This window comes from Lissotriton helveticus, chromosome 6 (assembly GCF_964261635.1).
Source record: "Lissotriton helveticus chromosome 6, aLisHel1.1, whole genome shotgun sequence".
Taxonomy (NCBI): Eukaryota; Metazoa; Chordata; class Amphibia; order Caudata; family Salamandridae; genus Lissotriton; species Lissotriton helveticus.
Genome location: NC_136067.1, coordinates 1,161,201,436 through 1,161,228,858, shown reverse-complemented (window position 1 = coordinate 1,161,228,858; position 27,423 = coordinate 1,161,201,436). Strand labels below are relative to the sequence as shown.

At 42.7% G+C, this 27,423-nt stretch overlaps 1 protein-coding gene across 2 annotated transcripts in view; it reads right to left on the bottom strand.

Moving 5' to 3' along the window:
* DYNLT2 (dynein light chain Tctex-type 2) overlaps positions 1-27,423 on the bottom strand; it is a 972,682-nt gene that overhangs the window by 744,076 nt on the left and 201,183 nt on the right. For both annotated transcript variants that reach the window (XM_078648829.1, XM_078648830.1), the window contains exon 2: positions 15,521-15,745. In XM_078648829.1, the coding sequence (XP_078504955.1) occupies positions 15,521-15,745 (225 nt within the window). The remainder of the gene's footprint in view (positions 1-15,520; positions 15,746-27,423) is intronic.

Below are 27,423 nucleotides of genomic sequence, written 5' to 3'. Positions count from 1 at the left end.
CATTCCCCATGTCTGACGCAATTACAGTTGTGTCCCCCTCTAGTATGCCAGTTTCCAGTCCTCGTGAATAAATACGAATATCAGGCCTATGTAAAGCTACGTTGCCACGTTTCTCAGTGTGCACGTTATTCCATTATAAAGTCCCCGTTTCTAGGCCTCAAAAGGGCCCGGACACCAGATTCAGCTCCTGTCTCCTGAAGCCTCGCTGAGGAGGGATACAGCCCCCACCTGTATCCTCGACCCTTCACTTACTTCCTGCCTCGCAGTGCCCGGCCCAGCCTGGCTCAGTCTCTGAGTCTGCCAAGAATATGTTATGATTCCAGTTATCAGTTCAGTCCTCCTTCTCTGCATTCCTAAGCTACTGAACTGCATCAATAGTTTCCGTCATTGTCTAGCCTTCACGTCTCCACGTTAGAGAAATACTGCATTTAATGGTCATTTCATATTCTTCATCACGCACTACATGTAGAATAATGCATGGTCCAGTCTTAGAATCAAGTTAGCCTTTCCCCTCCTAACTTCTAGTTCATATCAACATGTTCCCTAAACATCAGATACTAGATAGGGTTTAGGTACATGTCGCTCCGACCCTCCAGACTTCAGTCTCTGCTCCTAGCACAGAGTTCATAGCCCCCAGCTTCTCCTAGTGATACGTCATTGCTAGTTTGCGCGCACCATCAGGTTAGAGGTCCCGGCTCCTTAGGTAGCCCCCTCCATGGTTTCCGCCCCATTCATGACATATCCTGTTACGTCTGCACCACATGTCTATGTATACGCCCAGTTACACCTACTTTTGCCTTTATCTTTCGCGACTGCTACGCCTACTGCAATGTAATGCTATGTGTTTGCGTTATGTATATATGCTCATGTATTGTTATTAAAAGCCAGCGCGCTCATCCCAGATCCAGCCCCAGCAGCTGCTGGGCCCTGTCATCCTATTCCTATGCAGGTTGTCCTGTTCCTGTCCTTATGCTGTATTAAACCTGCAAAACTCCTACTACCTCGAATCTTGACTCTTATTTATTGAGCTATCTGTTATGATATATGTCTAGTCAAAAATAGGGTATTATTTATTTATTTACCACATAATGGCGCCCGAATAGGGACTTGCCCTTTCCCCACGCGTCGGTGAAGCCACGCCGACCCCCTGACCCTCTGCAGTCGTGACGGAACTCTTCTGCGCAGTGGCAGATATTTCTGCTCAAGTATCCCTCAGGCCCACGGAGGAGACGGAGGAGGCGGTCCAGCATCCAGACGAGACGGTGGAGGAACGCGGCGAGTCCCGACCAGAGCCCAAGCCAAGAGTCCAAGGTCCGAGGTATCCGGAGGTCCACCCGTAACTGAAGTCCGAAGTCCGAAGTTCGTCGTCCGTCGTCGTAGCAGTCCAGTCCAGTCTGAGGCCTTCCGTTCTTGCTGCCCGGTGAGTACCGTTACTGGGGTGGTATCTAGACAGGGTCAATTTAATTGACTCTGGTCTGTGGGTTGGTGGTACACAGTCCCACAAACGAAGTGTCCACTTCGGTGGATGCGGGTCCTGACGTGTCTCTTTATGAGACCGGTAAGTTTCGTACTGTTTCAGCAGTGCATCTAGTTTCTGTTCTAGTCAGTTCTGTTCTCGAGAAAATTCATGTATTCTGTGTTCCGTATTCCAGGTAGTATTCTGTTCGAACTGTTATTTTAAATGTTTTTCATGTATTTTAATGTCGTGGTATGAATGGGGAATAAGTATCGTGTTCATTGTGTATTGTATTGTGTCTAGATTACAGTTCAGTCATTCCCATATTTTCCAAGTTACGTCAGTTAAAAACTAGAAAGGGTCTGCTGGAAGCAGCAGTTCCAGTTCCGCCTAGGGACAGTCCAGGTCACTTTATGTATCAGAAACATGGCATAAGTGCCATATTGTATCTAGATTTATGGGTAGAGTATACCAAACAGTTAGAAGAAAAGTATAGATGGCCCGTATCGGGTACATGGGATGCCGAATGCATCATGCGAGTAGAAGAAGCATTATGGAAAAAGAAAGCCAGACAGTCACAGAAAGATGCCATCGAGTTATGGCGCAAAGAAGCTCATAAAAGAACTGAAAAAGAAATCAGAAAGTCAGAATTAAGTAGAGACTCCTTAGAACGAGCACAAGAAAAAGAATTAATCGAGATAGGTGAACAAGTCAAAGCCGAACAGTCAGACAGACAGAGGCATGCCCTTATTAAGGGTATGTATCCTCTTCTTGCCGAGGGCTTGCCAAAAGCGACCCCGGAGGCATCCAGTAATTTCCCGCCACCACTAGTTCCGACCAAGCTACGTCACAAACCGACCGCAGCTGATATTTTTATTTCGTCCTATCTGGACGACACAGTCCCTGAATATGCAGATCCTGTTCGCGCTCCGCCAGTCCCTGTAAATCAGGCACATCCTGCTCCTCCAGACACCGGGGCACCCCATGCAGTACCTGCTACGGTACCCCCGGTCCAGCCAGCATTTCAATTTCCCGCTCCGCCACGAAGAATATCAGTCGACGATTCTAGTCTAGGGGCCGCAGGAGGAGGTCCTCCTCAAACCCCGCCGCCACGCAAGCGTTTATCAGCACTCGAATTACATGCTCAAGCATCACAGCGTACTCCCAAGAGTAATAAGTCTGTTGCAGAAATCAGGCAAGCCCTTGGCGAATGTGCCTATGACCCAGTCCCAGGCGAGAATAATATGGTTTTATATTCAGTACGCGTAAGGAGGGTGACCGAGTATCTAGTCACCCTACCCAATATGAAAGAAGATCTAGACAGAATATATCGTTTCATCCGTACAGGGGATGATCCAGAAAGTATTAGTGATGCCATGTCTCAAAGGAAAGCTGAGATCCAGCGTATGATATTAAAGTTTTTAATTAACTGTCTAATAAGAGAACAAGATTACCCGTCTAAAGATCCGGCCGAAATGAAAACCCTGACAAAGTGGAGTGATAATATAGCCGAGGGTAAGCACAATACCATTAGTGCCATGGAGAGTATGTACAAGAAAATCCGTAGAGAAATAATAAAGATACACGAACAACGTAAAGCAGCACAAGTAAGCGAGAAAGAAAGTAACTCTGATCCTGAAGAGGAAGACGACGAGAATACCGCCAGAATAGCGTATGTAGGAAAATCTAGATTTCCAGATCGCCATTTACGCCTAGAACACAAGTCAATTTTCCATCATTCAGCACCAGAACAAGGTTCCCTAGAACAAGTATTCCAAGCTACCGATCACATTCTGAAATCACGAATCGGTTACAGTGAGTTAAGTACCATGCATGAACAGGAACTAGCCCGATCAGCAGTCCGATGGATTACTGATTCTACCACTTTTCCAGACGAAATAGTGGCACAAATGTTTCTGAAATTGCCCCCAGCCGAGCAGCGACTGGTGGGTATGTATATGATCCAGCACCTCATTACTCTGTATGAGGGTCAGCACTCTGATCCAGGTCCGTTACACGATATCCTGAACGAGTTACTCCAGTATAGATGGAAAGGTCTAGGTACCGACTTAATTAGTGTCATTCTAGAGCAGCGCCACAAATATAGAACGTTTCTGAACCCGCATTTTGTTCATGTCTCACCCCCAGAAAGTAAACCATTTTACATGGAAAGACAGAACCCGTTACGAGAAGTGCATCCAGTTAAGACAGAGGACGGTGAAATGCAACGAGTGTTTGTTTACACCCCGATTACAAAGATGGAACTCCTCGAAATGAAGAAATTAATTCCCTGTCATGACAAAGATCCAGCAGGGTTCCATAGAGAATTAAAAGACATGCTCCGTATGGGAGAATACACTTACCCAGATATCATTAAAATGTTAAAGGTCCTGTTGCCCGCAGGGGTGTATGAAAAGCTAAAGGAAAAAGAATGGGAGGTGGGAGAGAAAAAGATCGATTGGGCAGTTCTAGAAGCTGAAGACAAGGCACGAGTACCAGGTACTGGTCTAGGAGAGAAATGTAAAGAATTACCAGAATTATTGATTCAAGTTTTACCCAGATTATTGACAACTAGAAAAGAAGACTGGGATGCAATCTCAGCCTGTAAACAGAAACAAGAGGAAGATATTAGTGATTTTTATTCTAGGTTTGAAAAATGTTTTAGCATCAATAGTGGCCTCAAGACAAGTAGTGAGTCATACCCTCACCTTTTTGTTACTAAATTAGTCGAGAATTCAAGCCCACAAGTTAAAAATCGAGTTTTGAAAGTCGAAAGCACCTGGCAAGCTAATACTCCGTCCCAGATGCTCCAGATGCTCCAGTACCACCAGAATAGAATCAGGGAAGAGCAAGAACACGAGAGAAAACGTATGAAAGACACGAAAATGAAAGTACTAGTTGCACAATCTGTTCCTCAAGACAGTCAGAAGAAGGGTCCGAATCAAGCCAGTCATCCTGCAGCTCCCGTTAAAGGGAACTGCAATTATTGTAAACAGCCAGGTCATTTTATAAATGAGTGTGCAGTTCTGAAACACAACATAGCTACTGGTAAGACTAAGGAAAGACCACGTCCGCCTAGACAAGAGCAAGTTTCACAGACTCCTCAGCCACAGAATGCACAACAGATAGTTACAGTACCGCAGCCTATCGCTGCAACACAGCATGTTACATCGCAGATGTACCAGTATGCACAGTCTGAGTATCCAGAGTACCAGCAGTATTCATGAAACAGCCTGGAGAGGGAGGTAGGCTTGCCTCTCATCGAGATACCTGTAGATCAAGAAGGTCCCTATGTTCACAGTCAAGTATTAGGGAAAGACAGAAAGTTTTTGATTGATACAGGGGCAAGTAGGACCACAATTAGTCATGCCGAAGTTCCAGGGGCTCCGCTCTCAGGCTCAAGAAATGTTTCCCTTGGATTTTCAGGAAAACCTATCGTAAACGAGATTTCAAAGCCAGTTACTCTAGAAGTAGGTCCATTGTCCCGTACTACTGATCTGTTACTTACTAAGTCATGTCCAGAAAACCTATTGGGCATTAAAACACTGAAAGAGTTGGGTGCAGTTATATGCTGTTCCCCAGAGGGAATACGATTGTTCCTACGTGACTTCAAGGGTCACTATGTATTACGAGATTTTGATTCGAGACTGTCTAATGTTCCGCAGCATTTATGGGCGCAAGGTCCAACTGATGTAGGTTATATGCAAATCACACCTTATCGTGTGACTCTCAAGTCAGGTGTAGTGTTACCACGAATCAGACAGTACAGATTGCCACCCGAGGCTGTAGCAGCCTTATCCAAAATTATTGACGAGCTCATCGCTCAAGGAGTGGTTGTAGAAACTGACTCCAACGTATGCAATTCTCCGATCATTCCAGTTATGAAACGTACTGATCCAAATGCACCCCCGGTATATCGATTAGTGATCGACCTACGAGAGCTTAATAAATGTATTATTCCGCAGTATCCAGTTGTCCCAGACATCTCTTCCCTATTGACAGCCATTGATTCCGAAGCCACGTTCTTCACTGTCATAGACCTCAAGAACGCATTTTTCAGTGTTCCTATTCATCCAGACAGCCAGTTCCTTTTCGGATTCTGTTTAAATAGAAGGAGCTATATGTTCACACGCGCTCCTCAAGGTTTCACAGAAAGTCCTAGTATTTACAGTCAAGCACTTAAGAGACAACTAGACAACATTCACATGCCAACTGACACTGCCCTGCTCCAGTATGTCGATGATCTACTGATCACAGCCCGTTCTGAACGTGCTTGCGAGCAAGCATCCCTTACAGTCTTGTATTTCCTAGCCGAGATGGGGCACAAGGTGTCCCCTTCTAAACTTCAATTCTGTGTCCAGCAAGTGGTATACTTAGGACACTTACTGTCCAAGAGGGGTAGGCAGTTGACACCAGACCGTATCCAGTTAATAGCGAGTCTTCCTCAGCCCAAGACCCAGAAGGAGGTACGTGCTTTTATCGGCCTCACTTCTTACTGCAGACAATGGATTCCCCAGTATGCATTTCTAGCCAAACCACTGATACAGTTAACGACACAGGAGGCAGCCGTATCGACTGTTCTCCCTTGGACATCTGAACATACACTAAGTTTCAACGAGTTAAAGAAAGCTTTATGCCAAGCTCCAGTTCTAGCGACACCGAACTACAGTAAGCCTTTTACACTTTTCGTTACTGAACGTGAAGGTACAGCATTATCTGTTCTCACACAAGATCAAGCAGGACAATACAAGCCCTGTGCTTATTTTTCGAGCACATTAGATCCTGTAGCCCAGGCTTTGCCTGCGTGCCTCAAGTCAGTTGCAGCCACAGCCCTAGCTATCAGACAAAGTGATTCCATAGTCTTAGGACATACCTTGACAGTACAAGTTCCACATTCTGTAGAAGTTCTTCTGAACCGAACACAAACTCAGCACTTGACAATTGCACGTTTAACAGGTTATGAATTGACACTGTTCCAGCCACACATAGAAATCAGACGCTGCAACATTTTAAATCCTGCTACACTGTTACCATCAGTTACTTCGAATCCTGACCTACATGACTGTGTGGAAGTAGTTAACATTACGACAAAGCCAAGACAAGATCTGACAGATATTCCGTTACCAGACCCCGACCTGACACTTTATGTGGATGGTTCATGTATGAGAACTAGTACAGGAGAACTAGTAGCCGCGTATGCAGTGACTACTGACACTGAAGTTATTGAAACACACCGTATTGATACCCTGTCCGCTCAAGCAGCAGAGCTAGTTGCTCTGACACAAGCCTGTATACATGCCAAGAACTTGAAAGTTAATGTTTACACAGATTCACGCTACGCATTTGGAGTTGTACACGACTTCGGAGTGCTCTGGCAGGAGAGAGGTTTCATGACTTCTCATGGAACCAAGATTCAGCATGGTCTCCTTATTCAAGCTCTGTTAGATGCCATACACTTACCGACATCTATCGCTATCATGAAGTGCAAAGCACATACGAAGGTCACTGACATTATTTCCCAGGGTAACGATCTAGCAGATCGCACAGCCAAGCTTACAGCACAGACTCTAGACATTCCAGTTAACATGACACACACTCCAGATCCGACTACATGCATGACAGTTAAGGACCCTACTCAAGATGTCATAGATATCCAGTTACATGCTACTCCCGATGAAATCAAGAAATGGTCCGAACAAGGAGGGGTCCAGACAGATCAGGGATGGGTAACGAAGGGTAAAGCCACATGGTTTCTCCCCGACTCTATGGTTCAAGTCATTATTAATACCGCACATAGTCCAGCACATTTAGGGGAAAAAGCCATGTTAGACAGTATCCAGAACATTTGGTTCAACAAGCATTTACGAGCTGCAGCTAAGCAGAAAGTCCGTACCTGTATGATATGTTGTCAGTTTAATCCAGGTAAAAGTGTCCCGGTGGAACAAGGTGGATTCCAGCCCCCTGACCACCCTTTTGAAGTCCTCCAGATGGATTATATTCAGATGGAGCGATGTCGAGGTTTCAAGTATGTCCTTGTAGTTGTATGCGCTTTGTCCAGGTGGACAGAAGCATATCCAGTCCCAGATTACACAGCCGCGACCACTGCCAAGCAGTTGGTTCGTGAGTTCTTCCCCCGTTATGGACTCCCTAGAGTCGTATATTCTGATAATGGCCAGCCATTCTCATCTGAACTCATGAAGCATGTTTCCCTTTTGCTAGGGTACCAGTGGAAGTTCCATTGTGTACGCCATCCTGAAGCAGCCGGTCTCGTTGAGAGACATAACCAGACTCTGAAAGTCCGAATCGCCAAAATATGTAAAGAGAAAGGTGTGGACTGGCTAGTAGCTCTGCCAGTCGCTTTATTTTATATGCGCATGGTCGCACATTCCAGATCAGGTCTGTCCCCGTATGAGGTCGTTTTCGGCCGCCCCCCTAATATGTGGGGTACTCCTAGACCCCGAAGTATTACCGATGTTTCAAGTAATATGCTGACAGATTACCTAGCTTCCTTGATGTCTGCCCTCAACTCATGTTGTTCACAGGTTGCCGCCGCATTTCCAGACAATACCGAGGTGGCACCGCATGAAATCGTTCCAGGATCCATGGTGATGGTCCGCAACTTTGACAGATCAAGTCCGCTGGAGCCTCGATGGAAAGAGCCCCGACAGGTCCTCCTCACTACCCGTACAGCCGTGAAGTTGGAAGGACGCAAAGGCTGGGTACACCTTTCTCATGTCAAACTTTTTAATGGACTGAAACCCGCCTTAAAGAACATTTCCCAGGATTCAAAGGATTGCCAGAATATTGTTCTCAAGGACTGTCCCGCAAAAGACATTGCTACAACCCCTCCCCTGTTAGAGAAAACTCCGCAGCAGGAGTATAAACAGAAATTAAGGTCTAGTAAAATGAGTCAGTCAGTTTGATTGTCTAAGTCCTCCCCTAGGTGAAACGGTTAGACTGTTTCTGACATGTATAAAATAGACCCCCATAGTGAGAGAGTTAGTCAAAACTCAATCCGATGTATCGTTTTTTTATGTTTCATATTGTTTTCCAGCCTTATGATTTCCTGCACCAGTTATGCATTTTACCTATGTTTCCCAGTTTCACATGTAAATAAGTCTGCTAATGCTACAGTAGAGCACACGTTTAGTGATCTGCCCCCTCATGAACTGTCTTACCGCCTCGCCATGCGAAATAACTCATTTATCCGCATGTTACATTACTCACACCAGACCAGCAATGCCACTAATTGTTGGGTGTGTGGTCGACTCCCCCCTTTCCAGTCACCGAAGGGAGTTCTGCCACTCTTTCCTTATCCTTTTTCACATAATGGTTCGTGTGGAGCATGGTCCACGTTAACGTCATCCTCAACAGATATGTCTTTTCTTAACAGTACATGTTTTCCAGACAAGCAAGGTCTCCCCACAGAACAGGTTTAGATCTAGAAAATGAAGTGTATAATTTAGGTAATTATTCGTCGAATTTCATGGTCTTGAATGTTCAGTCTGATACTACTCCAGACTTACCTGCTATTTCAGTACTACCAGTTTAAGGCGAATTATGTGTCCGAAATAATGGTTCCGTACATGTAGGACATAGTGATTGTACTACTATTGTCAAGTATAGTGACAGTGGGAAATCTATTTTCAAAGCTTCACGTCATTCTTATTTTATTTGTGGTCAAACTGCATATGTTCGTCTGCCCCTCGATTGGGAGGGAACCTGTTACATTGCCTTCCTACTGCCACCAGTTTTCCTAGCCCCACCTGATTATCATAGAAATACACATCTAGTACACATTAGACATAGAAGGGAGTCCCCAATTGTCGATTATACTGAAACTACTCTAGAACAGTATACAGATTTCAACAGAGGTTTCTTTTTCTTTATAGGACCTATCCAGAATAGTAAACTAATCCGTAGGTTAACCAGAACCCTTGAAGCTGTAGTAAATGAGACTGCCTCTGCTCTAGGTAACTTAACTGAAGAGCAATCTGCTATGAGATTTGTCGTTTTACAGAATCGTCTCGTCCTTGACGTCATACTGGCCGATAGGGGCGGGGCCTGTAGAGTCATCGGATCTAGTTGCTGCATTTTCATTCCAAATAATGCGCCGTCTGTTTATTCAGCTATAACCAGACTCCATAAAATTGCCCATCTGATACACCAAGATCCAGGCACCTGGACATGGTCCGGTTGGTTCTGGAATATAATTTCCGCATGGGGATGGAAAATATTGTCCTTTCTAGGTATTGCAGTAGCGATCATATTCAGCTGCTGCCTCTGTATACAATGTGGCCCTGCGATTTGCGGCATTTGTGCTACCTCTTGTATTCCTAGTCCTAAGCCCAGTTCTATATCCCGTTCCAGGATAATTCGAGACGAGCAAATGATACTGTATGAAATGATAGACGGTATCATGAATATTGATGTTTCCTGATGGAAACGTAGTGACAAGGAGGGAATGTGGAAAAGTAAATTTTGCCATGTTCTGTGTCCCTACGTGTCATCCATAATATGTTATGTGTGCATGATTAAATATGCATATGCATTCCCCATGTCTGACGCAATTACAGTTGTGTCCCCCTCTAGTATGCCAGTTTCCAGTCCTCGTGAATAAATACGAATATCAGGCCTATGTAAAGCTACGTTGCCACGTTTCTCAGTGTGCACGTTATTCCATTATAAAGTCCCCGTTTCTAGGCCTCAAAAGGGCCCGGACACCAGATTCAGCTCCTGTCTCCTGAAGCCTCGCTGAGGAGGGATACAGCCCCCACCTGTATCCTCGACCCTTCACTTACTTCCTGCCTCGCAGTGCCCGGCCCAGCCTGGCTCAGTCTCTGAGTCTGCCAAGAATATGTTATGATTCCAGTTATCAGTTCAGTCCTCCTTCTCTGCATTCCTAAGCTACTGAACTGCATCAATAGTTTCCGTCATTGTCTAGCCTTCACGTCTCCACGTTAGAGAAATACTGCATTTAATGGTCATTTCATATTCTTCATCACGCACTACATGTAGAATAATGCATGGTCCAGTCTTAGAATCAAGTTAGCCTTTCCCCTCCTAACTTCTAGTTCATATCAACATGTTCCCTAAACATCAGATACTAGATAGGGTTTAGGTACATGTCGCTCCGACCCTCCAGACTTCAGTCTCTGCTCCTAGCACAGAGTTCATAGCCCCCAGCTTCTCCTAGTGATACGTCATTGCTAGTTTGCGCGCACCATCAGGTTAGAGGTCCCGGCTCCTTAGGTAGCCCCCTCCATGGTTTCCGCCCCATTCATGACATATCCTGTTACGTCTGCACCACATGTCTATGTATACGCCCAGTTACACCTACTTTTGCCTTTATCTTTCGCGACTGCTACGCCTATTGCAATGTAATGCTATGTGTTTGCGTTATGTATATATGCTCATGTATTGTTATTAAAAGCCAGCGCGCTCATCCCAGATCCAGCCCCAGCAGCTGCTGGGCCCTGTCATCCTATTCCTATGCAGGTTGTCCTGTTCCTGTCCTTATGCTGTATTAAACCTGCAAAACTCCTACTACCTCGAATCTTGACTCTTATTTATTGAGCTATCTGTTATGATATATGTCTAGTCAAAAATAGGGTATTATTTATTTATTTACCACAGAAACCTGGGTAAGGTGGTGCATGCACCCCTTACTAAGATATAGGTTACCTATACCTTTAATCACTGACACATATAAACCTATAAGTCACTCCTATGTCAGGCCTTATCAATACTGAAGGCAGAGTGCTTGGTTGTGTGTGAGAGGGTGCTCATGCATGAGCAGGACCCCTCTGTAGCTTTCGGAATCTATTCTCTGAGGCTGCTCTGTGATGCAGAACGAGCATATACTCTTAAGTGCATTATAACCTCGCGGTAAATGCTAACTTTGGAATGGCTGCAAGGAAACATGTTGTGTTTGGTGTCAAACACTTTGGAATCCTACCCCCCCCCCCCCCCCCCCCACCCACCAGCCCTGGCGGCAGGGGTAGAATTCCACCCTTCTAGAGGGAGAGACATGTACACACTGGTCTAGCCGGTAATAGTTTAAAAGATCCCTGGCATCACAAAATTAATGCCACAGCCACGACACGGGTATAACCTACTGCTGCTGCACGAAACTCCGGCAGAGGAGGCCTGGATAATAGGTTTCCTGTCACAGGGAGTTGTATCTACCTCCCAGACAGGATTTAGTGTATTGGGGCTGGGTGGGGGCATTCAGAGAATGCTTTTCAGACAGTGCTTGGGCACACTTGGGATCCCTGTGCATACCCCTGTTCAAACCGGTTGCAGGGGCACTCAGCCCCTGCTCTTGCGCGAAGCTGGACAAAGGGAATGGGTGTAACCACCCCTCTTCCCTGACCCTCCCATAGGTGGATCCTCAGAGTATGTCCAACCCCCTTTTTTAGTATAAGTATGGGACCCCAGTCCTTAGCACTTCAGATTACACCTGGACGAAACTCTGCAACATATATCGTGGAACTTCGACATTCTACACGACTAGAAGATGGAAGGATCTCCCTTGGGGTCAAGGAGTGACTCCCCTGTTCAAACAGGCACCAAAGAAGCATCTTGCCATTCTGCATTTCCGAGGTTCCTGCCGGACCCCGAAGTATTTGCAAATCAGGACACAGACTTCCAGACTTCTCAGAGGCCGACACGAAATCCCAGCAAAGCTGAGACCCGCAGCCCTCACAAGTGTCGTGGAACTGGAACTCCTAGACACCGTGCACATTTGCAAGTGCATCAGCTTCCTGAGCTTTCCTGTAGTTGTGCTTTGGGCTACTGGTAGTTCAAGCCCCGAGCACCATCTGCACCGAATATTGTGGGCCTACAATCCACTAGTGTTCCGTGGGCACGCTTCTAGCATTTCCGTTTGAGGCTCCTTTGTGATCCTTGGTCTGTCGTCTGGTGGGTCCCCACAACGGTAACTCTTCTGTTTTTTGGGCTTTTCTGGTTGCTCCAGACGTGCCCAGACTCCCCACCAAGTGGTGACTCCCTCAGTCCTTGCTGGTCTGCACCAAAGCCAATCTTTGCTTTCTGCGTGGGTTGCTGTTGCCAAGGCTCGTTGGGTCCAATCCAGAAACGACACTGCAGCACTCGACATCCTTTGTGGGACAGCTCAAATCCAGCTCCTGGTCATCCTGGACACCTCCTGGTTCTTATGGCTGAACAGTCAAGCTTCACCTTCTTCACCTGAAATCACCCTACATAGGTGGACATCCGCTCATCGCCTTCCTGGTCACTGGCAAGTAACCCAGACTCTGTCCTCTCTGCTTTCAGGTTCTTCAGATCTCTGATCCACCCTTGGATCCACCCGTACACTTTCGACTTGGTCACCAGCAGCACTTTGTAACTCGAGTACTCGGGTGCTCCCGTGGGTATTGACTCTAGAACTGCCTAGTTCTAAAGGGGTTTGCTCCAAGTCCTCTTCTAAGTGTCGTTAATCTTTAAAATTCCAACCGCAACTTTCCCCGTGGAAGTTAATGGTGATTCGCAGCTGACACTGCATGCGTCCCCCATGGTTCCCGTGTGTCACTACCTTGGGTGGTTCCCGGTGGCCCCAGCGGTTCTAAAGACTCTAGGCCTTGCATCTATGTCAGCCGTGGTTCTTATACCACGTTCTTAATATATGGTTTGGTACACCCCTAGTGCTCAACGTATATTGTGCTAATTTACTGTGTGCTAAATAAGTTTACTGAATATACTTTTGCCTCTAGCCTCAAAAAGAGACTAGAGGGATGTGTTTAGAATAAATACATATATTTTATATATATACCTGGTGTGGTTCTCCTTTCATTTGGTCTTTAACCACTTGGCTGCTAAGGGTGTTGGTTGAGCTCCATTGACTTTCCATTGAAATCAATGGAAAGTCCATGACGAGTTACCCTTGTCATTAGCGCTGAAGGGGTTAATGAGATTATAGACTGGTATCACAAGCTGCTTTACATTCCTTCAAGACTTAGCCTGAAGGCTGCTCTCCACAGCTACCACTAGGATAGCTTTCTATATAGGTTGTCTTTAAACCTACTATCAATAAGGGTCGTTTGGACTGGTGCAAGGTGCCCACTAGAATAGTGGACAGCATATGCCAGGCCAACTTCTCACAGGGGCCTCGAAAGGGGTCTCTCTCGGGCTCTGTTTTGAGCCCTGGCACAGGGGGTCCGTTTTTTTTTTCAGACTGAAGTGACAGCAGTTTGCTGTCACTGCAGTCTGGAAAAAGTGCCAGGGAGCAAAACAGCCCGATACCATTTCGAGACAGCAAGCACATCGATGTGCACTGCCCACACTGCTCACTTCTCACTAGTGGAGAAATTACGGCATGAAGTCATGCCAGGTGAGCGTTGTGGGGGAATGGAAATCCTTTAAAGAGTCATTTTCTTTCTGGATTTACCTTCTCTTTCTGAAACGCAAGAGCAGCAACATTGTGGTAGGGATCACCAGGGCTTTAATTGAAAGCTTTTTCAATATTATATGTAACAAGCCATAGCTGCAGCTTATTTATCTTATGCAACTAATAACCATTGACAAAGCCAAAAGTCCTTACTTGTTGTAGGTATAATGTTACTTGTCTCACATATCAGGATGCAATGACAGAAACAGCAAAATACAAGAGTGGACGGCACACTATGCTAAACATAGATTTTCAGCGTACCCCCTAATTATACTTTCCACGCCCCTCTGAGAGACCCCCCACTTTTTTCATCTCACTTAAAGCCCTTTCCTCCATAATGATGAGCAAGCTCAACCGTCAGATGCGCTATGCCTGTAGAGGCATGCCTAAAATGGCGGCCGTGAAGGCCGGAGTGAGGAGTAAAGCACGGCAGAAAACACGAATGTAGAAGACCGTACAAACTGTCTGAAGTGGCACCTATCAGCTTATCCGTTCCGGTGCTGCCACGGCTCGCATCAGCAATAGAGGAGAGCTCGCAGCATCGAGAGTCTCTCGGGCTTCAGTAGACTCCGAAGCTGGTGGCATCTTGCAGGTGGTTAGGTCATACCATTCCAAAGAACAGTATTTGGCCCTTGCATTTGAAGCATGCCAAACTTACTATTGTTCAAAAGCCCGCTGAAAATTAAACTCTTCAGAGATGCTGTTTAATGCTAGAATCCCACTTTGAGAATCCTTGAAAATTGGAACTTCGATCTATGAGAACCTTGCTTGGAGCTCTCCCCTCCTTCAGGTTTGGATCCTCTATCGCTCCCCATCCTGCACACAAGCTTAACTTCCTCACCCTTCTTCCCTCCCACCTCCCTCCAACTACTCTGTGAAGAGGCTGTGGTGACATGTTAGCACATTGTAAATCATACAAATTAATAATTTGCTAGAAAGAGAGAGAGACTCGAATTATAATTGTGCCTGATATAGAGACGAGGATTTGAACTTCAGAATAATACGCATTTGTGGTTTGTTTGTTTTTCCCATGCAGTTCTCATTGCTTTGATATATCAGGGAGCTTCTGTCCTGTCGTAGAGGGTTGTTGTCCTTCTCTCCCTTGTGATGTTCTCTTCTGGTTGAATTGATGTTATTGTTGTTGCTGGTCCTGAACTTAATGTTTCCAGTGAGGATTGTGAAAGTAATGGTTTTGCTATTCAGATGGCATTTGTGAGACTAGTGTCTATCTTGACACTTTCTCAAATCTTTTTTCACTTCAAAAAGAAAGATTATGAACTTGTAGAGAGAGGCTCCATCACCTCTACATTGTCAGCTTTATGAAAAACAAAACATGCACATGGAGAGGTGTGCAGATTAGAAAATGTTTTGTAAATTGTTCTTGGATCAGCACACAGGTGGAGGCATGTATCCAGTGTTGATGGATGTCAAATGTCAATATGTAGAAATGTACATATTTATATATGGCATACATGCACAGAGTCAGTATCTACAGCGGATAGGTGTTCTCATTATACAACAGATCATATAAAGAAGATGTGCAATACTTTGCTTGTTGAAATAAAGAGTTTCCTGTTTTCTACGTGCTACAGCTGTATGTATTGTTAAACTATAATACACGAGAAACATGGTTACATATTGCTATCACTAACACCTACCTTCAGTATTTGTTCAGCCCTTGCCTGAACTAAGTGAACCTGGAACTTCTTATAAGACTCCATCCTATAAGTATTGGCATATTTTAACTTTACAATGCTGGATTTCAATGTAACGGAATCAGATTTCACCACTTCATCGTATGTGTCATCTTCAGGAAGGACAGGTTCTGCACCAACGATGTTATGGCTTACTTCTTTCAATCTCTCTTTCAGAAGCGCTGCATACTTGAGTTTAAAAAGAATAATAATCTTGGTTTTTGCATATTCATAATGAGGAGGGATAGTCGCACATATAGTCTATAAAACAAGTTGAGATCTACTTTTTAATGGAGGTAAAAAATAATACTTGGCGTAGGAATCCATAACATTGAATAGTATCAATCATGCATAGTAGCTATATTTTTAATCTCTTCCTAAATAGCACAAGAGAAATTGTATATAAAGAAAATTGTGTTTATTGCAGTCAGTGTTTCGGGACCATTAGGCAAAAACATTAATGAAATTCACATAGTGCTTGCTCTGTAACACTTTCAATGACTGGGATTAACGTTCCGACATATTTTGACCCTGCATTGTCCACCCAAAGGCACTGAGATTCTTTCAAATAGCAGGCATATAGATTACTTTCCTATATTCGGGTGACTAAACTATGGCACTTAACTGACATTAGGGGGGTCTGCTGCCTCTAGATCTCCATCCTCCCAGCTCATCTAAAGTCGACTATCTTTAGGGTAAGTTAATAAAAAAAAATACAGCACTACAAAGGCGGGTGGGAGACATTAATAGCACCTGCTGTGATACGTTGTAACCTCTTTTAAACTGCTTCGAGTGGACTTGGAATGAATCACACAAACATTTAATAAGTATTGGTGAATGCTTGAAACTAATTGGCTTTGCCCCCTCTCTCCTCTCTGGGTCTGCTAGGCTCAACAACGTTTCCAGTGTCAAGTAACCTATTAATCACATACATACAGGAGGGGAACAGAAGTTGATTAGTTCATCATACAGCCTCTCGTATCATGAAATGTACAACACAAGTATGCCCTTCCGGAAAAGTGTCAATAACTTTCAATAGTTTGTGTTTACCAGACAATTTCAGGCAATGAAAAGCAATGTTCCCCAATTAGGGGCAGCAACTTTTAGGATTCAGAGTTCCTCATCCACCTAGACAGAGTGCTTTAACATTGTTACCTATTCCTCGTTGGGTGGGAGGGTGCAATACTAGACGGGCAGAAGCTGGTATAGCCTAATGAACTGCCCCTATCCAAGAATTGTCTATTTTTATCCAGAGGGTTGATGGTAAATAGATTTGTCTAAAATATATTAAGTGATTTAAGTTATCTATGGTAATCCTTGTTAATTTATTAACCATGGGGAGCCGTCGGACACTGTTTTGCCTGCCAGCAGGGGCCCGGGACTCAAAGCCCCAGACTGCAAAGCGGCTTCTATGCAGCCGCCGTTACCTCAATGCTTGGCGCCAGGAGGTGCATAAATTTGCCCAGGGCTCGAGCCGTAGGACGTTGTTTTGCCTGCCAGTAGGGGCCCGGGACTCAAAGCCCCAACTGCAAAGCCGCTTCTCCGCTGCCACGTTACCTCACTGCTTAACGCCAGGAAGTACAACAACAAAGAGAAAATGCCAATACTGATATGTTCTTTTGAGACCAAATACTTTCTCCAACGTACAGACGACAGTCCAATACCTGGGGTGGCTATTAGATAGCTATTTATTCAAACTTTATTCAAAAAACGAACACCATTTCAAATTTAGTGCGCCATTTCAGGTTATATTCTTAACAAACAGTGAGAGTTAGGACACAAACAGTAAAACGTTTCAACCATATCATCACTTTTCAGACACATCACATTCAAACCACTTTCACTCACACATCCATAAAATAAACAAAAACTGGAAATGAATAAACCAATTGAAAGGATAACGGGTCAACTCTAAAGTTATAGAGCAATTCTTAGAAGTTGCAAAAAATATATACACCACTATCGTTTCATTTTTAGTTACTTAGTTGTCAGAAAAGTGTATAACACTAAATGGGTGTATAAGCACGAAACCAAGTGTCAAATAATTAAACACCAGGACAACACAAGTTGACCCTACACGGTCTACGCGTTTCGAATCCTTATTAGTGACGGGATTCTCTTCAGGACCATGGAACGCTCTGCAGAGGAGACAAAAGGGAAAAAGGGAAAACAAAGACTAAATCTCAGTATCTAATTCAGTAGTTGAAATGACCGCAAAAATCTCAGAAGCACTACTACAAAAAAACCACAGTTCCAGCTTACCCGTCAGAAGAGCAATCAAGAGTTATTTTGGTGTTTAATTATTTGACACTTGGTTTCGTGCTTATACACCCATTTTGTGTTATACACTTTTCTGACAACTAAATAACTAAAAATGAAACGATAGTGGTGTATATATTTTTTTGCAACTTCTAAGAATTGCTCTATAACTTTAGAGTTGACCCGTTATCCTTTTAACTGGTTTATTCATTTCCAGTTTTTGTTTATTTTATGGATGTGTGAGCGAAAGTGGTTTGAATGTGATATGTCTGAAAAGTGATGATATGGTTGAAACTTTTTACTGTTTGTGTCCTAACTCTTACTGTTTGTTAAGAATATAACCTGAAATGGCGCACTAAATTTGAAATGGTGTTCATTTTTTGAATAAACTTTGAATAAATAGCTATCTAATAGCCACCCCAGGTATTGAACTGTCGTCTGTACGTTGGAGAAAGTATTTGGTCTCAAAAGAACATATCAGTATTGGCATTTTCTCTTTGTTGTTGTACTTCTAAGGCTCAGCCTTACTGATTAGAGCCAGCCCTATTTGTTATTAATTAATTAATTAGTAACGCCAGGAAGAGCATACGTTTGCACAGGGCTCCCACAGCGCAGTAGAACCATGGTATCATTCAGGATACCTATATTATTATATCCCGTCTGTCCAAGGTAGAAAGGGACGCCCATCAGGGGACTTACCATATGTGTCAGACAGGATATCAGCCTTAAAATTCAGATACTCCCATTTGAATGCAAAGGCTGCCCGGAGGGCCAGGTAGGGGACCCTCCAACAGGGCGGCCGCCTTAGTGCCACAGGAAGGCACACTAGTCAGCACACTAGTGCCCCTGGTCTAGGGATCAGGGGGTCAGTCGGCCTTGACGTCCAGCGTAATCTAAAGTCTCAGGGACTGGGCTCCTATTCTTATAGTAAGTTTAGGGGTTGGACTAACTCAAGGGCCCTACCTATGAAAGTACCTGGGGAGGGGGTGGTTACACCCTTTTACCTTTGTCCAGTTTTGCGCCAGAGCTGGGGCTGAAAGCCCGAGCAACCGGTTTTAACTAGGAAATGCATGGAGCACCTTGTGTGCCCCAGGCAGTGTCTGAAAAGTATTCACTGAATGCAATCCACCCTGCCCCAATACACTAAAGCCTGTCTGGGGAGGTGCTTGCAGCTCCCTGGACAGGAAACCTATTGTCCAGGCCTCCCCTGTTGGAGGTTCGTCCAGCAGCAGGAGGGAAGACTCGTGTCTGTGGCAGCAGCATCCATTTTGTGATGCTGGGGCTCTGTTTAACTTTAACCGGGTTTACCAGTAACTACATGTCTTCTCATTCTAGGAGGGTGGAATGCTACCCCCACCGCCAGAACTGGCAGGGGGGTATTATTCCAAAGTGTTTGACACCTTACACAACATGTTTTGATAAAGCCAAACCAAAGTTAGCATTAACAGCAAGGATTATAATGCACTTAAGAGTATATGGTGTGGCTATATCATTGAACAGCTGTAAGGAGATGGTTCCGAAAGCTGCAGAGGGGCTCAGCTCATGCTAGGGCACCCTCTCACACAAAACCAAGCATTCTGCCTCCAGGATTGTCAAGGCCTGCCATCGGAGTGACTTATAGGTTAATATGTTTCTCTATATACATAGAAATATATATATATATATACTTTTGTTAATACATGTACATGTACCACATTGCGCATTTACGCTGTTATAATTTTGTTATCATGACTGATGACTAATATATGTGAAAGCATACTGTGATTAGTATGTTTTCTCTTTTCATGACCACGTGATATGTGATGTCACTGTCCAGGGCGAGCACTCGCACACACACATATAAAAAAAAAAAAAAAAACTTTAATGACTTACAGCATGAACAAGGGCTCGTGTAGCCTGAAACGCGTAGCTGTTTTTCCTATGCTGAATAAAATCTTTGCACCTGATCCTGCGGTCCGTCTCCTTTCTCGCTGGTTTTGCTGAATGCTTGCCAGAGGTGTTGTGGAGCTTGTCTTGGATATTGCAGCGAAAGTTGGTTTCCTTCGCTATACGGACCCCCTCGCTGAAAAAGACGGCAGCCGCCATTAAACCGCCTTCCAGAGTCCCGTGGTGGAAATTTCATACGGCTGCCCACTGACGTTTGACATATTCCCGAAGCCGATGAAGGAATCTTTAGACTGGGCGGGTCGGAGGACCTGCGGTTGGAAGACTCCTGTTACGCGGTGAGTGATTTTGGAAATACGTTCAGGTTAGCGAGGTCAAGGACAGGACGTTATTCAGACCCGACACGACCAACGCCGGGTTGTTTCTCACAATAGCACAGGAATTATGTCAGCAGAAGCAATGAAAAAACGCAAAGAAGCAGCTGAGGAGATGTTTAGCAAAACGTCGAGTACTGCAGTAAAAAACAAAACGCCAAATGAAAATTTACACGATACAGCAACAACAAATATCAAAACGTTATTCAAAAATCTGGAAAAGAATTAAAAAATGGAAATAACCAAATGGTGGGAGCATAAATCGTTGAGCAAATACGCCGAAGTTGGAAGAGTACCTCGTGGCTTACGAATTCTCCTTGCTCCCAGCTTTGATAAGCCGAACCCTGCCATGTTGAAAGAGTGGGGAGAAAAGAATTTGGCAGCCTCAATGAACTCAGTTCACATTTTAATTAAATATGCAACTATTGACCGGGATATAATCTTGGAGGAAATTGAGAGCTTAACAAATGAAATCAACAAGGGAACTAGTGATGAAATCAAGAAAATGTGGGATGCTATGAATGTTAGACTGGAAAAACACAAGGAAAAAATAAAGATTAGAAAGGCGCATAAATTTGCTCGCGATGAAGATGACTATAATAACGGTCAAATTTTTCCTTTCTCTCGCAAATATAATGCACAAAAAAGACAAGAATATAGCAATAAAAAGAGCAAAAGTAAATTCAATGCACCACCAGGTAATGCTTCTACAAGTGGAATATCCAACACAACTAATGTGGAAAATGATGATAATGAAGACATAACTAGCAATGATACGATTTCACTAACAAGCGGATCAAGTGGTGAATCTATCTCTTCTAATCAGTTTCCAGTAACCAGATTAGATTTAGCTGAGGAATTGGATTTTTTAGTCGAAGAAAGACTCCAAATGTCACGACCGATGTTGACGCGGCAGCAAACAAAAAAAGAAGAAACAAAGGGCGAAAAGAAAGGAGATGCAGATGTAAACAAAAATCAACAAAACAAGAAGAAAAAAAGCAATTGGAGCAACATACAGTAGAAGACAAAACTATAATTAACTTATCTACGATAACCTTGAGCAAGGCAGAAGAACAGCTACTGTCACTTGGCCTTAATTACTGTCCCATACAAAGCTTCAACTATACGATGACTTGAGTGGATGTATTTTGTTTCACCCGTAAACTCAAATTAAAGAAATATTTTGTCTCAAAAGATGCCAAAGTTTCAACGCTAACGGATAAAGACAATTGTGATAAAGCCATCACAGTTCCTTTTCAATCTTCTGATGTGGAAATTGTTCTTACAATGCATGATCTGCAAGATACTACAGAACCATCAGATTCTGACATCGATCTAGCAACACAGGCGAGACTAAATAAGATTGATATCTTTCATAAAGGAGCTGGCTCAAGTCCATTTAAATCTAAATCCAATTTCACACCTATGATGCCTAAAGAATGCATCGATGTATTTCATGATTGCGTTACAAATGATATTAAAAAATTGTATCAATCGATAAACAACAAAAAGAGAAAGAAAAATCTACACATGACAAGAGAGTATGACAAATTGATGAAAAAACTTGCAGGAAACAGTGAAATTGTAATCAAAAATTCAGATAAAGGCGGCAACCTGGTCATTTGGCCAAAAAAAGATTACATTTTGGAGGCTAACAGACAATTGAGTGATACTAACTGCTACGAAAAGACTTACCAAAAGGAATATACAAGAGCCAAAGAAAAATTGCAAAAAATGCTGGGTCAATGGCGCAGGGAAGGTCTAATCTCTCTGGAAGAGTATAAATTTATGAATATCGAATTTCCTGTATTGCCTTCCCTATACTTAATTCCTAAGGTTCATAAGCTTACAAATCCTGTCCCAGGCAGACCAATCATCTCTGCCATCAACAGCATGGGAGAGCACGTAGGACAATACATAGATTATTTCCTAAAGGACTTTGTTAAAAGTTTGCCTAGTTATGTACGCGACACAAGTGATTTTTTATGCAAAATCCCAAATTTACCGTGGAGTACTAATATGTTGTTAATAACGTTAGACTTGTTTTGGAACTCTCGAAATGTGTTTATAATAATCTGTCATACCAGAACACCACCTACAGTTAGTTCAATTACCAAAAATAAAAAAATTGTGGTTCAACTTAGGATACTGTGCTGTATATTATCCTCATGAGATGTTACATCCTGATTTAATATACATCCACATCGCCGCCAGACCCCCGGGTTGTCGGCTGAAGGGCTGTGTTTTCTTTTAATGTTTGAGCACGTTTGATTGATAATAGCTGCCGGCCTCCTGGTTGTAGGCACACAGCTGTGTGGATTGTGTTAAATTCAATACATTTTTCGTTTGAACCTTAAAAAAAAAAAAACACGTTAGACTTGGATACACTCTATACGAGTATCAATCACTCACAAGGACTAGAAGCTATCAAATACTATTTATCTAGCAGGAGTATTGAATACTATGAGCATAACAAAATGATTATTCTTTTAATTGACTGGTGCTTGAGCAACAATTTCTTTGCATTTGGTTCTGATCTATTTAGACAACTCAGAGGAGTAGCAATGGGGTCCTGTTTCTCCCCCAGTTATGCGTGTTTACACGTTGGCTGGTGGGAGAAACAGGTCCTATTGATGGAACACAAACAATGGGTTGATAACCATATCTGCTGTTACTTACATTACATAGATAATGTTTTTATCTTGTAGAAGGGTGATGGGCAGCAGGCCATCAAGTTTGTAGAAGACATCAACCTACACTCCTTAAACGTACATTTCACATCCCATATAAATAAGAGTAAAATAGAATTTTTGGATGTTGAAATATATATAGAGAATAAGACCATTAAATCGACTCTACACAGAAAATCTACCGCCGGGAATGCTACACTGCATGCCTCCAGCATGCACCCGAGACACCTAATATCTAGCATCCCTTAGGGCGAAATTTTGAGACTGAAAAGAATTTGTAGTTCACCTTATGATTTTGATCGATGTGTGGAAGAAATGATCAAACGTTTTAAAATACGTGGGTACACAGATTCTATTCTGCACAAAGCTATTCAAAAAGCTAGATTAAGACCCAGGGAAAGATTATTTAAAAAGATCCTGGTAAATAATGTGGAAACACAATTTAGCAATGTGACCTCTGTAGCAACACTGACAACAGCCAATACCAACATATGTCCACGACTCATTACAACTTTTAGCAGTGAGGATAGAAAACTAAGAGCCATCATTAATAAAAATTGGCCGATTGTGTTAACTGACACAGTCCTTAGTGACAAACTTCCGAACACTCCTAATATCACTTTTAGACGAGCCAGAAATATGCGGTCTACCTTGGACAAGGCAGCACCGGAAACCAAACAAAAATTGTCCTGGCTACAATCTAATAGGGGTTTTAAGAAATGCACTAGCTGTCGTGCGTGTAAGTTTGGCATCAATAAAGCTACCTACTCCTCTCCATTTGGTGCAAATGAAATACCCATTAGAGGCAATTTCAATTGCAAAACAGAATTTGCGGTATATGTTCTCACGTGCACCTGTGGCTTAAATTATGTAGGAAGTACAAAGCTACAGGTGCACGTGAGAATACTGCAACACCTAAGGGCAATACTCCACAACGATCAGGCCTTCCCAGTGGCTCGCCACTTCAAAGATGTCCATAATCAGGACTTGGACTGTCTCAGATATTATGTGGTGGGAGCCATTCCAAAACTTAAAAGAGGAGGCAATCGTGAGCGCTTACTGAGACAATTAGAAACTAAGATGATTTTAGAGTTCGATAGTAAGTGGCCCAATGGATTGAACAATATTGAGGAAATGCACAGCTTTATATAAACTCTTGAGCTATGCTAGTAGCCTGTCTTTTAGATATTTTATATATCAGGTTATTTATTGCATCCCCCATTTATACTAGACTATATAAAAAATCTCCAATAAATAGTTTCCTAATATTGGAGTTTATATAATGGGAGGATTATGCAGGGTAACACACTAGCAGCTTTTCCTATACTTAACTATGTATGTATATTGCTCAATATATACTTGGAAATCTGAGGTTATTATTTTTATACTAATCTGGTACTTTTTTGATACATTTAATTGACATCAATTAATGTATATGTAGTATTAAATCGAAACATCATTTTTGTCTTATCATGTGAAAGAAGATGAGAGAATTTTTTTAAATATTTTTATGAAATAATTTTAAGAAACATCACCAGAAAAATCAATTATAATGTATATATGTATATATGCATTTAATGTTGTTATAATCCCACTTTTTGTTTTCCTCAGTTTTTTTCGGCCAATATTTCCTTATTTATTTCCTAAAGTATGACTTTTTCTGTATTGATGAATTTTAGAAGGTAATTTATATGATTTTAACATACGTTACAGGGCTCTGTAACAGATTTGTGTTAACAATATTGATACGCTTCTTATATCAATTAGACACTTGCACTTTATATACAAATGCCTTCTTTGCACTCAAACTTTGCACAACTATCTGCACTTTAAAATCCTTGCTGCTTTGCACTTTAAATGTTTAAATTTTATCCTGGTCATGTAAAAAATATACTGTCAGTTATGATCCCTAGCAACCAGGTGTTGAAGAAATCTATGTTGCATGTACATTGATATATTGTGATCATGAGACACTTGATTGATTGTATTTATCCATCAACATCACGTTACCAGCGATCTTAATACTTGCATCATATTCTGCATTTTTGTGGAAATATCTTGCACCTATTCAAATATGTTGGAACTGTATATTTTATATGTGTATATTTGGATTTATCCAATAATATTATACTTTTGTGAATACATGTACATGTACCACATTCCGCATTTACGCTGTTATAATTTTGTTATCATGACTGATGACTAATATATGTGAAAGCATACTGTGATTAGTTTGTTTTCTCTTTTCATGACCACGTGATATGTGATGTCACTGTCCAGGGCGAGCACTCACACACACATATATAAAAAAGCAACAAAAACTTTAATGACTTACAGCGTGGAGAAGGGCTCGTGTAGCCTGAAACGCGTAGCTGTTTTTCCTGTGCTGAATAATATCTTTGCACCTGATCCTGCGGTCTGTCTCCTTTCTCGCTGGATGCTTGCCGGAGGTGTTGTGAAGCTTTTCTTGGATATATATATATATCTATATATATGTATATATGGCATGTGAGCAAGGGCTTGCTTAGCCTGAAATGCGTTGTGCACTTTTACCAGCTGAACTGTCAAATAAAGAACCTGTAACCTGATCCAGTGGTCCGTCTCCTGGTTATCGCTTCGCCAATCCGAGCGGGATTGGAAGTGGTGTGGTGGAGTTTCGTGTATATATATATATGATAGCTCCAATTGCCTTCCTTTAAAGAAAACGTTAAACGCACTCCAGGGGTCAGTAGCCAAAAGTTTATTCAGCCCACAAACAAGTGTGACAGACGCGTTTCGGACAAAAAGTCCTTCGTCAGTGTTTACATTTCGGACCGCCTAACAACATTATATACACGTCATCAAGGTGTGACTAACAGGGGGCCAATGCAGAGGTACAGGCCAATCTGGCGGCCATTTTAAAGGAGGTTCGTTAATGATTCACGCTACCTTCCTTTTAAATGCAATATTAACATTCAAGCCGCTTCTGCCGGTGCGGGTTTATAGATCTTGCCGTGAATCGGCATGTCACCGGCTTTTTACTCATGTACCCACTAAAGGCCCGCTGAACAATAAAATTCATAAACATACAAGTGATTTCACCAGTCTAAGTGGATACCACCCCCAACAAGCATCAAAGTCTTTAGTCAAAATCACATTTTACTATGTGTTCTATCATGTGGAATACTTTCCTCCAAAAGATAATGCCGTGTATCGGCTATTCAGCAAGATACCACTTATCCTGATCGTAATCCCAAAATTAACATCAGAAAATATGAGAGAAAATGTGAAAAAATGTACATATACAAAGAATATATATACACAAGCGATTAAAAGAGAATTCATACGTTTTGACTTTTCATAATTGATCACAAAATTCAAAATCCAAGGCAAACCATACTTTTCATTTTAGCAAATTCAATAAACGAACAGTGTTACTGAAGAGTGAAAACCAGGTCAACAGTCACAATTCCTTTACATGACTTAATGAGTTTACTTTCATCTCCCTAGATGTACAGTAAGTTCTTCCCCACTGTTAAGACCTAGTGGGTGTTTAGTCTGCATATCTATAATGTCGCGAGACTCAAGTCTGCGGAGGCTCAATAGTCTATCCCCCCCCTCTTGGACTTTGGGCTACATGATCCAAACCAAAGTATTGTAACAGCTCCCTGTTACTCTGATGTACTTGGGCGAAATGTCGAGCTACCGGATATACAAAATCTTTATTCGTGATAGCTCTCTGATGCTCTAATATACGCATTTTAACATTTTTGATGGTGCTTCCAATATATTTCAGTCCACAAGGACAGATAAGACAGTAAACAACATATGGTGTTGTGCATGTGATGAATTCCCTGATAGGTTTAAGTTTGGACATTCCAGGGATCCTATATGAGAGTACCCGTTTACTGTTTTCACAGGCACGACATTTCCCACATGGAAAAAATCCCTTCATATCTTTAAGTGTCCCACTCACTTTTGGTTTTATTGGTGCAAGATGGCTATGTACAATTGTGTCCCTAATGGATCTTAGTTTTCTGAAAGTCATTAGAGGTTTCAGGGGAACATCACTTCCTATTGTGGGGTCAGTGCGGAGGATATGCCAGTTTTTTGAGAGAATATTCCTTAAGATATTCGCTTGATCTGAATAGGTCGTAATCATTCGAAACTTATTACTAATCTCGGATGATTGATCTTTATTGTTGTTTGTTCTCTCAAATAGTTCTTTTCTGGGTATCCTAGCTACCTTCAAGGTCTTCTCTAAAGCAGCCTGATCATATCCCCTTGTGCGAAATCTCAAAACACACTCTTCAGCCGCCTTTGCGAAATCAGAGTCTTGCGTACAATTATGTTTTAATCTGCGAAGTTCGCCATAAGGTATACTTCGGATCAAACTTTGGAGGTGGCTACTTTTAGCATGAAGTATGCTGTTTCCGGCCGACGGTTTTCTGTATAAGGCCGTCTCTAACCTCTCCTTATTCACGAAGACCCTTAAGTCTAGGTAGTGCACTTCCGAGGCACTGATATCAGCAGTAAATTTCAAATTTAAATTGTTGATGTTCAGATCCCTGATAAAAGATTCGGCCTGTGTGGAGAAGCCCCTCCACCCTATAAAGAGATCGTCGATGTATCGACGCCATACCACGATGTGTTCTGCCCACTTGGTATTAGGTCCCGCTAG